This window comes from Carcharodon carcharias, chromosome 1 (genome assembly GCF_017639515.1).
Source record: "Carcharodon carcharias isolate sCarCar2 chromosome 1, sCarCar2.pri, whole genome shotgun sequence".
Classification (NCBI taxonomy): domain Eukaryota; kingdom Metazoa; phylum Chordata; class Chondrichthyes; order Lamniformes; family Lamnidae; genus Carcharodon; species Carcharodon carcharias.
Window position 1 is genome coordinate 174,830,208 of NC_054467.1, and position 14,640 is coordinate 174,844,847.

General features: G+C 44.0%; 1 protein-coding gene across 2 annotated transcripts in view; it reads right to left on the minus strand.

Moving 5' to 3' along the window:
• rab3c (RAB3C, member RAS oncogene family) overlaps positions 1-14,640 on the minus strand; it is a 275,929-nt gene that overhangs the window by 82,481 nt on the left and 178,808 nt on the right. For both annotated transcript variants that reach the window (XM_041189110.1, XM_041189101.1), the window contains one exon: positions 3,856-3,974. In XM_041189110.1, the coding sequence (XP_041045044.1) occupies positions 3,856-3,974 (119 nt within the window). The remainder of the gene's footprint in view (positions 1-3,855; positions 3,975-14,640) is intronic.

Here is a 14,640-nt window from a genome sequence, read left to right on the forward strand (position 1 = left end):
AGCCACATGTGTACAGTCTATTGCACCCTGGACGCAGGGAAGCCAGCAATGGCCGTGAAGCCTCTGGCTCGCTGCGCCTGGCTTGCATGGTCACAGTGGAAGTGGATGAAGGTTAATGCCTGTCTGAACAGAGCATCTGTAACCTGCTTGACACAACTGTGTACAGCTGATTGGGAGACATCGCAAAGATCACCCACCGAGCCCTGGATGGAGCCAGAGGTATAGAAGTGGAGGGCAACTGTGACCTTCAGGACTGCTGGCATATGGTGTCCACCCACACGGTTAGGGGAGATCTCAGGGTCAATCATCTGAAAGATATAGTTGACTGTTTCCCTTGACAGACTGAGCCTCCTTCGGCACTGCACCTGTCATATTGAGGTAGCGGCTTTGCTGCCTGTATACCCTGGTAGCAGGATAGTGACGCCTTCTGCGGCCCGTTCCGCCTTGGACAACCCCTTGGCCCTGCACCCCTTGTGCCTGTGCCTGGCCTCCCAAAGGTGCTTCCCTGGAAGCTGATTGTCCACTCCTGGCCTCCTCCTTATTCCAACCCTCCCTTCCTCCTCAGAGGAGCTGCCTCCAGTGGAGTTGTCAAAACCCATACCCAGGCTAAATGGAGGCCTCCGGAAAGCTGTAGGCCCGATAAAGATTGCTATCTGCAGACTGCTGGGCTGAAGCTTCAAACTATACAGAGAAAGCTATTGGAAATTGATCTGAACTGTTAACAATCATACAGGCAAGTTTAAAACACTTTCTGCATTAAATACTTCAGAAAAAACATGACCAACCGCTCTGAGCCCACACATCCCCCCGTGGATGAGGTTTGTTAAAAAATTAGTTACCTGCCTGCCTGTTGGGCCCATGCGCTGAGGCGAAGATTGCACAGGCTCCTCAAAATTGGCTTCAATTGCCGAGTTAAGGGCCTTAACAAGTCCTTTAATTAATGGTGGGCGTACGTCACACTCACCCACCTAAATATCACTATGCCGCACGCTGACGTCGGGACGCTCACACGATGTCAGCGTACGACATTTTAAGCGCTGACATGTGGGCCCGCACGTCACCCAGAAAATTCAGCGCATAGTTACAGATGTGTACAGTTCTATTTAAAGGGATCATCAACTGCTTAGTTCTGTTGTCTGTTGCTGAGATTGTACATGTATTTGATGGTTTCTAGACCTCTTTAAAATTGCTAAAATTTACATGAGTGATATGACATGTGCTGAAGGACTTGGGACCTGCCTTCAAGGAATTTACACAAACCACTTGCCCCCAGAAATGGGTGCAGTAGTTTGTATTCCCCTTGGACTATAAGGGAGAAAGAGCAAAGACAACACAGAACAGAACAAGCTGCCAGAAGTGGGAGGAGGAAGGAAGCAAGGAGGACTCTCAGCAGGTGGCTATTTCCACTTACGGTGATCAGGGAGCAATTCTGTCAGATGTTTATGCTTCAGTAAGGACCTCCTCAGTAAAATTTGTCACCCAGTGCTGCCACAACAGCTACCTCAGAGCAGAGTGAGGATGGCATTGCCATTGGCTTTGAAGGTGACCATGGCGATGAGCTTTTATGCATTGGGCTCCTTCCAGGCTGGATCAACAATTCCCAATTTGCACATCAACATATTGCATGCAGACATCAATTAATCACCCTTGTTCATTCTTTTTGTTCCTGCCTTCTAAGTCCATTTGCCTGTCCTAGTGCTCCTATGCAGTGCTAATCTAGGTGTTCCAGCATGGTTGGTGGAAGGTTACTGACATTCACAGAGGGAGACTGCAGATGGCCTTGCAGAATGATGTCAAGCAATTCTGGGCCTAGACAGTCCAGCTTTTGCTAGCACTATCTCAACATGGGTGGCAGGTGGCAGCAGTTTGAACAGGCAATAGCAAAGGTACTGGGAGTAGCAATGCTGGGAAAATGAAGGCAGTCACCCTGAGCAAGGTCAGCAGGTTTGTGTTCCACAGAGCCACTGTCACTACCCTGGGATGGTGCTAGACTGCTGTGAGAGCCTGCAAGTCCCTTTGAGCACTGGTATCTATGGCCATTATGGCAGCAGCCTGAGCTTGCATGGCTTTACATTACAGAAGTCCGAGTTTCCATTACATCACTGAAACTTTGGGTGGCTGTTACTTGTCATGCAATGAAGGCTGAAGCATTGGCCATTAGACACTGCAGCAAAGTTGGACTGCAAGTGTGCTAATGGAGTTTCCCACCACTTCCACACTGTAAAGGATGGGCTCCAAGCCCCGGGCAAAACACTGTGCAATCCTCCATGCTTCTTGACATTGTACTCAGACTGGGACTTTATGGGCCCCGTCCCCGCAGTGGGGAAGGTGGAGGATGGTCCTCCCACCCTGGGGCCAATTGAGCAACTTAAGTGGTCAATTCAAAGGGCCTCTTCCCACCACTTCTGACATTTTACCAGAATTAAAGTGCTGGCAGGAAATGGGGAGCATACCAACAGGAATTATAACCTCTTGATTTTGCCCAGAGCTGTGACTCTTGGCTAAATACAGATTGGCAGTCTGAGTATATGTTGTGGACTGAATTTCCCAAGTGTATCAGTAACATTTAGTCAACAGGACTGTTGAATGTTTAATTAGCTTCAGCTTCTAGAATATTCTGGCCAATTATTTTTCGAAACTATTTGGAAAAAGCTAAAGAACAAATACAATAGACAATAGAATAATGTACTGATTACATTACCATTGTATCTTATGTTGTGGAAATAAAAGGATAATATAAGGAGAGCTAGTGAGAGAGATGAGGGTTAATGGAACAAAGGGCTCAGAGGATACATGACGTAAGCAGGTAGTTCAGAGAGCAAGGATAGAGAGGGTTCTGCAGAGATGATGATGGGATTGAGGAGGTGGTAGGAAAGGAATGGGTAGTCAGAAAAAAAGTGGTAGGTGACACAATGGAAGTGTGAGGGTGGGAGTTGGGGTGGGAAGGGAGCCACTTGAGGTTGCAGGCCACATATTCACCACAAAACCCAAAGAAAATTGAGCAGCCTTGGTTTGTTCCTTTCCCAGAAACAAAATGGAAGAGAGAGAAAAATAGATCTCCAAAAACATGTGAGAGTAAGTGATCAAGAAATCATAGTGTGCAATGACATGGGAGAGCTACTTGTCTTTTATTACACAGGGAAAACAGATATCAGCTATTGTTTGATCAAGCTGGAGTATCATTTAAGATGCACAGGGCTTAATTTTTCTGTGGAGATGGGGTTGGAGGCTAGAAGTGCCGGGACAATAGTCGGGAACTGTGTCTGGACAGGTCCCAATGCACCCTTGCCTCTGGAGGGCTCTCACGGGATGGGGCAGGAAAGCAGGTTGGCTCCATGGAAGCAGGCAGCCAATTAGTACAACCCCAATTAGGATCCCATCTTGAGTGGAGACTGCCAGCTCAACTTAGCCGGCCTCCCCTGGTTGTTAGACCAGGAAGCCATTGGGTCAGGGGCTCCGTGCTCCATTGAGGGACTGGGCAGATGAAAGGCTGCAGCCCTGTTCAGTAGGCAGGTTTCCCCTCCAGCCCCATGACCCTAACAACTTCAGACCTCTTTAATTCTCCAATGCAGGCAGCCGAGGGCGCCTCCATGGCAGGACTGCTGACCTGACATTGCTGCTGGCCCTCTGATTGGACCTGCGGCATCTGAAACCGGTCCACTGTTCTTATTAGTACAGCAAATGCAGAGGTGGCTAATTAGAAAGCCACACTCCTGGAAGATTGCACAGGCTGACAGATAAGGATATGAGTGGGTTTGGGAGTCCCAATGGGTCTGATGTCAGGGTCCTGACACCGACTGGAAAATCACACACTTGCTGAAATAGTGTAGCACAGAAACCTTTCTTTACACTCACCAGTCCTGCACAGCGTTGAAGGATTCTTCATTTGTGATGTCGTACATTAGGATAAAACCCATAGCACCACGGTAATAAGCTGTGGTGATTGTCCTGTAACGTTCCTGTCCAGCTGTGTCCTATATAGAACAAAACAAAATCAATATAAAAGCTTTAAAGCACCTTTTCAAATCTTTTTTCAAATTTAAAATCTTTTATAACCATGACTCCAACACAAACTACAGTAGAATCATAGAATTAAGTATTATTTCAGGTCTGGATATATTGGAATGTATGGTTTGTATTGGCAGAGCTTGCAAATTAGAATTTCTTCTTCATGAAAACTTGGTATAAGCTGTTACTGGAAAAAAGCAAAAAATGGCAAATCTTGTTAAAGATGGGTAATGTTGGTCATTATTTAAAGATCCTGGCTGCCAAATTCAGTTGCCTAGTGCCTGTATTTCCATCACTATGGGCAGAATTTTGCCGTTGGCGAGCAGGGGGTGGGGCCCGTTCGCCAACACACAAAACGACGCGGGAGGAACCCCCAATGTCATCCTGTCCCATTTAAATTTTCAGGAAGGCAAAATCAGCTGTGCACCCGCCGACCTGTCAATAGCCAATTGAGGCCATTGACATAATCATTTAAACAATTAAAGGACCTGCCCATCCAACCTTAAGGTTGGTGGGCAGGCCAGGAGCCCCAGCGGTAAATAGAAAAAAACATGAAACCTCATCCACTGGCGGGATGAGGTTTCATGCAGAGTTCTAAAAAGTTTAATAAAGTTTTACTGTAAATTATGAACATGTCCCAACTCATGTGACATTGTCACATGAGAGGGACATGTTAAGGAATTTTTTGTTTCTATTTTCAATATTTTCAAAAGTGTAAGCGACCTCTTTGAGGCAGCACTTAGTCTCAGGGAGATGTGCGCTCTTTCGTGTGCATGCATGAAAGAGCGTACTCTCGCTTTTGGTGAATCCCCCCTCGCCCGCACGGAAGCGCATAGCGCTTCCCGCTGGACGTCACACTGGGCAGGCCTTAATTGGCCCGCCCACGCAAAATGGCAGCGGGGCCTGCTTCTCCGGCGGGGATCGTCTCCTCGCCCGCCGGAGACTGGGTCGGGCCCACCCGCCCGACAGGCAGAAAATTCTGCCCCATGAGTGCGGTTAAGGGTCCAAAATGATGTAAACTCCATACCTGCACATTTATGGGGCAGAATCCCAGCGGGATTTTACAGTTCCAACAAAGTCAATGGACTTTTGACCAGCTTGCTGCATTTTACGGCCCTGCCCCCACCATGATGGGGCCATAAAATTCTACCCGTGGCATGGGTTGTACTGAGTGCCATTTTGGGTAGGTCATTAACTTGAGTGCTGGGAATGTGCACAAAAATATACAGAGCAGATAGATTGTGATGTCAGTCAAAGTGGACCAGTCATTTGACTGTTTTGGCACCACTGTCGACCTCAACATTCCAGCTAATGCCCTCTCTTAATCTCGCACAGCTGAATATGTGTTCAGCAGCAGAAAGAATCTCGACTCCACCCCACACCAGAGTTATCTAAAACAATCAACAACTAATTTCAGGTTAGATGCCAATTGATTTCTACTAGTTGTTGTTGAGTTTGTAGAAGTGTTTGGTGGTTTGTACAGCTATTTAACGCTGCGGAAATCTACATGGAAAGGTATGGTACATGGTGAAGACATTGGTTCTCAATTCAAGTTTTCTGCTCATTGCACTTGCCACCAGTCACGGATGCAGTAGTTTCCATCCCTTTGGCCTGCAACATGACAGAGAGAATGAGCAGAAACAACACAGAGCAGGACAAGCTGCGAGAAGAGGGAGGAGGAGGAAGGGGAGTGAAAGGGCATTCGGTAGGAGGCCATATTCACCCAGGATCTTCAGGGATCCGCTTACCTCAAGCCCAGTCAGGGATGGAGTGTGAGATGTGTGAGATGCTCACTGACATTTGTCACCTATTGCAGGTGAAGCTGCAGTCTAGGAGCAGGATAGTAGACTTCCTGATGGTGTAGGGTGCCAAAGACTGCAGACATGTCACTCTGCAGGTGCCGCATGTAAATTCACACAGAAGGGCTCCATTCCTTCAATGTCTAGATGGTGTGTGACCATACTCAGCGCATCTTTTAGGTCAATGTCCGGTATCCTGGCAGCAGTCACAATGTGACAGTCCGCTGCATTTGAATCACAATGAGAAACCAGGCTGCTGGACAACAAGGTTTATCTGTGGACTACCTGGCTCATAACTCTGGTGTGCAACCCATGCACATTGGGACAGCAGGCCTATAAGAAGAGCCATGCTGTCACACAAAATATCACCGAGTAGACCACTATGATAATGGAGTTATACACCTGTTTCACCCTGGAAAAGGATATGGGCTTCAAACTCTGCACATGGCTGTGTGAAAGGATGCTGCTGAACTCCTTCATGCACCTTGTCCAGTGATTGCAGGCTTTCTAATGCGCTAAGCATTTCCATATGAATATCTGGTAGAAGTCTTTACTGAATCCTCTGCAGCAGAACTCATGAGCTGGCACCTGGCACCTTTTTCCCTGCAATGAAAGAAGGCCTAGTGTTTCACCACATGCAGATCCCACCTCTAAACTACCCTCTAAAGTACATGCATACTTGCACCATCTGAGCTGGTGGCTGAAAGCATGAGATCAAGCTATGCTATGTCTTCATCATCAGCGTCCTGTTTCTCTTGACCTTCATGCTCCTATGCCACTGTCTGGCCAGGTACATGAAAGGAGAAAGGCACAAGGGTAGGGTTGTGGTCAATGGAGTTGGTGGAAAGTGAGAGGTGCGTGCTTCCAGCATCTGTTGCTTGCAGGATAATGGGGAAGAGGTTGTGGCATAATGGGGAAGTGGGATGTGAGAAGAAAGATTAGTACGATCATAGTCTCATCTTCAATGGCTTCAGCCACTTCATTGTCTATGGCCTCAGTCATGATCACTGCAATGATGGCATGCAGCATCTCATCCACTGAGTTAAGGACAAACAGCTGTACATACCCTTGTCATCTAGCTGCTGCTACCTGAAGTTATGTGCCACTTTGTTCCACAAGCGATAGGAAGGGACGTCAGTGAGTGTGGTGCAATCTATTTAGCTAATATGCCTGTCATGACTGAATAGCTGGAAATGTGTGCAAGCTCTGAGATTTGGGTAGAAGTTTTCAACAGTTTTAAGTATGTCAGTGTCAGTGCAGACTGAAGTTAGGAAATTTAGGTATGAATTATGATTGTTAGAGATTGTTGGTAGGTGAATTGAGCAGTTTGTGAGACTAATGATGCAGATAGTGGAATATGGCATTCGAAGATGTACTCAGTGACCTTTACCACTCATGTGAGATCATTGAATTTCTTGCAGCATTGCATCCAGCTCCTCATAGAAATGCTTCTAGCATTGATCATGATTGCTATTGTCTCCCACTGCTTTTGCAGTGTCTGTTTAGTTGTCTTTCTGGTCTCCTATGGATAGAGGACCTCTCTTGTCCACCTTCTTCCCCAAGGCCTCCAGTGCTGTGTCAGAGAACCATGCAGTATGCACTGTGTCCCGTTGTGCCATTGTTTTGTGTTTCCCAGGTGAAACTCATTTTTAGAATGACATCCAGTGAAAATGCACCAGCCCTTTAAGACATGCAAACTTACTTTTATAGTGTTGACTAGCTTGAACTCGTCTAGCCTCTGACAATTTGGCACCCCCTGTTCTGACATGTAGCCACTCATTAGCACAGTTAATGCTGGTTGCATACTACAAACATGTAAATAAGCAGGCAGCTGGAAGTTTAAATTGGAAGGAATGAGCATTGCCCATTGTTGGGGAATATTGAATTTTGTCAGCTTAATTTTCAGATAATAAAGGCTTCCTATAAATGCTGGACAGGTAAGTTTTTGCTCCCATCATCTTTGTAATGGAACATGTCAATTACAACAGCCATGTGTATAAGAGCCTCAATATCACAGACATTAGTACCAGCCATTCATTGGAATTGAAATCTAGCCCAGACTGTTGCCTGGTGCCTCTAATGATCCTACAAGAGATGAGTATGGCTGTTAGCGTTGACCAAGGCAAAAAGCTCACTTGAAGTAGGCCAGAAAGATCACGAGGATAAGCTGTTGCAGGAAATGCACAATGTCTGTGTTTGCCTGGGAAACGGTGGATTCTGAGACTGGGGGATAGATTTTCCCATCCCTAAGAAGGGCCAAGCCATGTTGGGTGGGCTTTCAAAATGTGGGTGGTACCCAGTTCTGGGATTTTCACCCCTATGTCTGTTGCCAGCAATCTTCAACAATGTGGAATAAGGGTGTGGGTCGCACACCTGCATACAGCGGGCCTGACTTCACCAGCTTCATTGTGGGGATGGGCATTTCAGACTCCCTACAATTTTTGGGCCGGATTCTGAAGGAGACATAGCTCACCCCAGCTCAGAGCTGTTGTGAACTCTGAGGGAGCCCTGTTCCGGAATCAAGAACCTTTTGACAGGTAAATTGCCAGCTTCACATGTCATAAGATAATGCTATATGATAAGTTAAATATGTTATTAATGCAGTGATTGATGAAAGGGTTTTCCTTTGAAAAGGTAAGTGGCCATTAAATTGACTAGCATTGTGAAAGTGGAAAAGTCTTCAGATGCATGTTTATTATCAACTGAATAAACTGCTACTCTGCACTGAACAATATTGAAATTCATATTTGACTTGGAAATTGTCCCCCATGCTTTAAGCTTTTTATTGATTGACAATTTGAACAGATGGCTGAGCTCTCTGATTGATAGCTCAGACATCTCTTCCCCTGCTTCAAAGATTTAATAGATGAATGAACTCTATGATTGTTAGCTTGTTGAAAAATTTCAAAGACTTTAATGTAATCAGCCCTGGAGATTCAGTTAAAATAGTCATGCATTAGAATGTCATTTTGAAGGTTTGGCTGAGATCCAAACCCACTAATGAGTTCAGTTTAGCACGGATTGTGACATAGCTATCAAAGGGACCATGAGTTTACTTATATTGACGGTTAAGTGAACTCCTAAGAACGTAATGGTTTTATGAAGTAGTTTTTGAATGACTGTTCATTTATTTTGGCAATTTTATGACCTTTTAATAGGATAATAGTTTTTCTGAAGTTGTTTTGAAATGAGTTTGTTTTGACAGTTTTATGATCATCTCAAATATTTCCCAATGTTATTATAGAGCTCATAAGTTCTGTATTTACTGGGTGGTACAGTATGGAGGTGAGGAAATAGAGACAGTTTAAGTAAGTTTTATTGGTATTTGTAGGTATTAGGAATGAGTTTTAGCTTTAAAGTTTAAGTTTGATTTGTATTTCTGTATCTGTATGTTAAGAAAGTCAAATGGAGTTTTAGTTTCACTTTAAAAAGGTGCTTACATTTTTAATGAGAGTTTTACAACTTAAGCTAAGGTAAACAAACAGGGGAGAAGAATTGGACTGTTGCCTAGCAACAGGGGGCCAGAGAGGCAAGTCCCTCCCACAGACACACACAGAAGAAGAAAGACAGAAGTTTAATTTGGAAGATGTTGGGAGTTCAGCAGGTTTTGAAGATAGCTGCCAGACAGGAGCAGCCTAGAAGGGGACAGATAGCCAGTTCTAAGCTAAAGAAAACCCAAAAATCAAAGGGAGTGGAAGAGGGGAAAGTCCAAAGCAGGCCTTCTAGTCAAAGGAAGGACAGGAACCTGGAAAAGGTCCTGTTAAGTGAAGTTAAGAGTGAAGGGTAGAGAGAAAGGCACCAAGCTTCAGGTTTAAAACTTTGAGCTCCAGGAAGCAGATTTAAAGTGAGAACAGCTTGCAAGAGGCAAGAAGGTCCAAAGAGGCAACTGAAGGTCTGTAACTCTTGGCTACGGGAATGTGAAGCAGTGTGTACTGTTGACGGCTGAGTCAGTGAGAGAGAGTGCGTGGAAGACAACTTGAATGCATTTGGTGACCCAGGGAAGAGGATCATTGGAAGGAGAGTTCAAAACCCTGGAGGTGAACCCTTGCAGAAGACATCTGAGAGAAAGTGTTGGTTTGGAAGAAGATTCCAAAATGAGTTCTTGGAAAGAGGAGATTGGAAATCCTCGTGTAGAAGACAGAGTTCAATGAGACCGGTTGGCTCACGGTGTGACAAGTGTCGGGGGGGGGAGTTGAGGAGAGATCCATAGCATCTGGTTGAGGTGACATCTGTCACTTGGTTTCAGAGTGTGGTGTGTCTGACCACAGGGTGCCTATTGGTACATGGACTGTGTACTTACTGTGGGCATTAAAGTATAGGATAACTTTTGTAACTTGTGTTATCCTTACAAATCTGTATATCTATAAATGTATAGTGGGTGAAGGAGTATTGTAATATAGTTCATCTTTTCTTGTTGAATAAATGTTTTATTCTTTCATTAAAAGTTTATCAGCTGACTCCTGAGGCTCTGTTCAGTGGCCATTCTCCACATATCTAAACAAACAAATAAAAGTTAAGATCTATCAAGCTGGGCTTTACTCTGAGATCAGGCTTGTCCAGGGGTAACTTCAGCTGGGATCATAAGCTTGGGTATATGGGAGAATGGGAGCATTAGGTTGAGGGGGTATGGAGGGGGCATGGGGCTTATGGAGGTGATGACCAAATGGGAGGCATGGGAATCATGGGGGGTGGGGTATGGTCATTGGGTGAGGGGGTGAGGACCAGGGGGGCTCACACTCATCCACTGAACTGGGCCAATACCCCAGTGAATGGAGATGGGCCTTTTAACCTGCTCTCTTTGGAATCTGCCCACCTCCATTTCCACCTCAGCCCTGCTTTTGGAGGTGGCAGCCCCAATTCTGGCCCACCACCACTAACACACCCTGAAAATTGCGTGGATGCACTACCAGGCAGGAGGTAGGTTTGTGATGTTGGGAAATGGACAGACTTGTGATTTCTGCCTCAAAGTGAAAAATCCAGCCCTAGGTACCCGAAAGGGTAAAATATTAAAATATTGTATTTTCCAACACTCATGCCCCTGATCTTGACGAGCACAAATTTACCCACAGAAAATTAAAACAAAGTAATGACAAATGTAAATTTATCACCAACTTGTTTTGTAAACAGTAATTTCTGATGGAAAAGGATCTTTAAAGGTATATTTCCAGGATCACCAGGATATTTTTGGTTTCACATGGAAAATGCTATCAATAAACAATACACATTGATCCATCCTGCTCCTAGCAACAGGGAAATCCTGACTATGTTCACACTTCCATTCTACATCATTTGATCTCCTGTTTATGTCACACTTATTCCATCACCTTTTGACTTTATAAATAATGTTGATGCACATATATGCTGGAAAATCTCTGCATAAATTCATTGTTCTGATTATGCAATTTTGCCAATAAATTTCCGCAATTCTTTCTAAATGCTTTCTGAATTTTTGTCTCCATCCTGCATTGTTCCCTCCACTACCGCCACCTCACCCCCTCCCCACCCTAAATTAAATTCCAAAAATACAAAACAAGTAGAATTGTGGGATGAATTTCTTCCCTATCCCAGTGATCATTCCAGTGAAATTCTTCCCAAATGTTATCTCTGTATCCTCATGCTGTGTAATAATGGAAAGGTATTTCAGGAGAACTGAGAAAAAGCAGTTTAGGCACTTGTCCAAAACCACTATTTGTTTCTAATTAGCCACTGCTAGGATTTCTGATTTCCTGGGTTTCTTTATAGGGTAATGGAAAGCTCTGCTTTAGTAACTGATATGTTGCTGCAGGAGGTGGAGTGATTTATCAATGTCCCAAGACGGTTATGATTTTATTATGAAGATAGCTTGGATTTTGTGTAAATGTTCTCAGTCTGACCATTCAGCATCCTGCTAATTAGAATAATTGATTGAATGAAATACAGTGTATGGCAGATTTAATAGCGGTTAAACGCCTGTTCAGGAAGCTCTAATTTGGATATGGGGTCAGTTCAAACAAACCTCTCAGTTTGTTGAGTACTTTGATTTTTTTTAACACATTTAGCAGCCATCAATCCTAGTTCATGAGAACACAGCATTGCTTCATAAGGAAGTAGAGATTAACTGATTTGTTCAATCACTTTAATGAACCAATGCATTTTATTAGATTTATTTCTCTGCATGTACCGTGCCCACCACCACACCCCTCTCCAATACTTTTAGGTCTCCCTGTGTGAAATGCCATTTCCTGATTGCAGGAGGTGGTGGGAGAGGGGGAGGGGTGGGTAAGAGAGAGTAAGAAAAGAGGTGTGCATCAAAGAGTTTTTAGTATTTACTTCTGAGTAAGTGGGGTAAATGGCTTTTGTTCTCCACAATTGCACCTACTTGGGTGCTACAGAAATCGCCAGATGTTACCAACATTATAAAGCCTCATTGCAACACTGATAATCTCCAGAACACCACGCCAGTTCTGCTAAGCACCAGGGCCACTTCTCCTAAATATACACCTATCTCAAACTTATCCTACGCTTAAAAAAACTCAGAATATGAGTAAAAGAATATAATAACAGGGTTACTGATTAACGGCCTCCATTGGAAAACACATGGCTGCAAAATTCATTCCCTAAAGTACCAGCAAGAATCAGAACAAAATTTGACTAATTTAGGCCTTGATAACGCATTGTGTATGCATAACACTTCTACAGCTGACTCACTGTGAACAACACAATGAGGACCTGCTAATATATATTACCTATACTTTAAAAAGTTCCAGCTAGCATCTTGCCCATCACAACACACATCCTGTCTTATACCTTTTATGCAAATTGATTGCAGCTGATTTTGTCACTATTTAACACATGAAATTTGAGCCTACCGCAATATAAAGATCAAGTATGACAAAAGTGGAAATGAAAAATTCTATGGTTATTCTGAAACAACAAATGAAGATTAATTCAATCTGTCAATAAAAGAAAGGGGATACTAAATCAAACTATTTTCTGAAATATGTTCAGCAACCATCCTGCTTTTCCATTAATTTGAGCACTAAATACTAAAGTAATCAAAATTACAAAATTTGGAAGAAATTTACAAAGCTCATCTAACATAGCAATGTCTGCCACATTTTTTCATATTGGCAGCTTATGTATATATACCAAAGCTTTCAGTTCATGCATGTTCTTAGACTCATCAGTTGGCATTCAGAAATCTGCCTGGACTTTATATTTGTAAACCTTACACTTTCTGTCCTCTGGATCAAATGAAAATTACCCATGAAAACTGTCAGAGAAGTTATTTCAAGCAGTTAAGGTAATTGTGTGTGTCAGGAATAAGCTCTTCAACTTTTTTGAGATTGCTTTGAAAGCAAAAACATGGGCCAGGAATTTTCCTATGGCAGGCGAGCTGGGCGGGAGCAGGCACGGAGCCAATCACCGCCCGCGATCGGCTTCACGCCGCCATTTTATGCGGGCAGGCCAATTAAGGCCCGTCCAGTGTAATACGCGACCAGTAACGCTCAGCGCTACCTGTGCAGACAGGGGGAGGAGTTAGAGTCGGGACCACGTTGCTGTCTCAGGGAGATTGAATGAATATTAAAATAATTAAAGGAATGAGTTAAACATTTAGTTGAACATGTCCCCTCATATGATGGTGTCATATGAGTGGGGACATGTTTTTCTATTAATGAAAATGTATTTATTTATTTATTTAACGAAAGCTTCAGAAAACTTCATCCCGCTCGTGGAAGACGTTTCCTGAAAAACGTGAAGGCCGCTTGGGCTTTACGCCTGCCTGCCAACCTTAAGGTTGGACGGGCCGTGTCCTCAAGTGGCTCAATTGATTTCTTAATGGCCTTAATAGGTTGTTTACATTTCAGCGAGTGCGCAGCCGACTCTGGCGCATGCCCGTCGAATGAAATATTGTGATGACGCGTGATAACATCGGGACGCACGCCCGATGTTACTGTGCGTCATTTTATGCATTGGCGTGTCAGGCCTGCCACCGACTGGAAAATTCTGCCCATGCATGTAGTGGTGGACAATCTCATTCATGTAGCCGTGCAGCACAGATTACATAGATTCCCTGGGAGCAGGTTTGCCCTGGCCAGTGGCTGTTGGCCCACGTGGAGTTCGCCACTGATATCATTGGAAAAAACCTGTCGGGTTGTGCTGAAAGTGACTTACATTAATTTACTGGGGTAGACAGTGCTGTAAGTCTGCATCATGCCACTTCGCAGACTGATTTTATCCCTTAAATCTTAGCTGACTTCCTGAAAATACATTCAGCATAGAAACTGCCAAGTCAGCAGGGGGCAGGTCTTTATGTTTTGTAATCTATCTCTCATCCTTGTTTTCAAATTTGTCCATGACATTGCCCTTCCCTACATCTGTAATCTCCTCCAGGCCCACAATCCTTGAAGCTATCTACACTCTTCTAATTCTGGCCTCTTGAACATCCCCATTTTTAATTGCTCCACCCTTGGTCTTCATTAGTCTAGGCTCCAAACTCTGGAATACTGTCTTCACCATTCTCCCCTGGTTTCCTCCTTTAAGACGCTCCTTAAAGCTCTTTGACCAAGTTTTTGGTTGTCTGACTTAATATTCCCTTATGTGTAATACAGTATTTTGGTCATTTATACATATATCATTTAAAGCAGTGGTCCTACCACTAAAATCGAGAACGTCACTTCAACTGTCCTGCAGTCTTTAAAATAACCTTTATCTTGACTCTCTGATTTCTGTCCTTAAGCCAACTTTAAGCAATTTGACACGGATTCTCCAATTCCATGACCACAGTTTTGTTAACTGGCCATTTAACTGATACTTTGTCCAATGCTTTCCTAAAATCCATGTAGACAACATT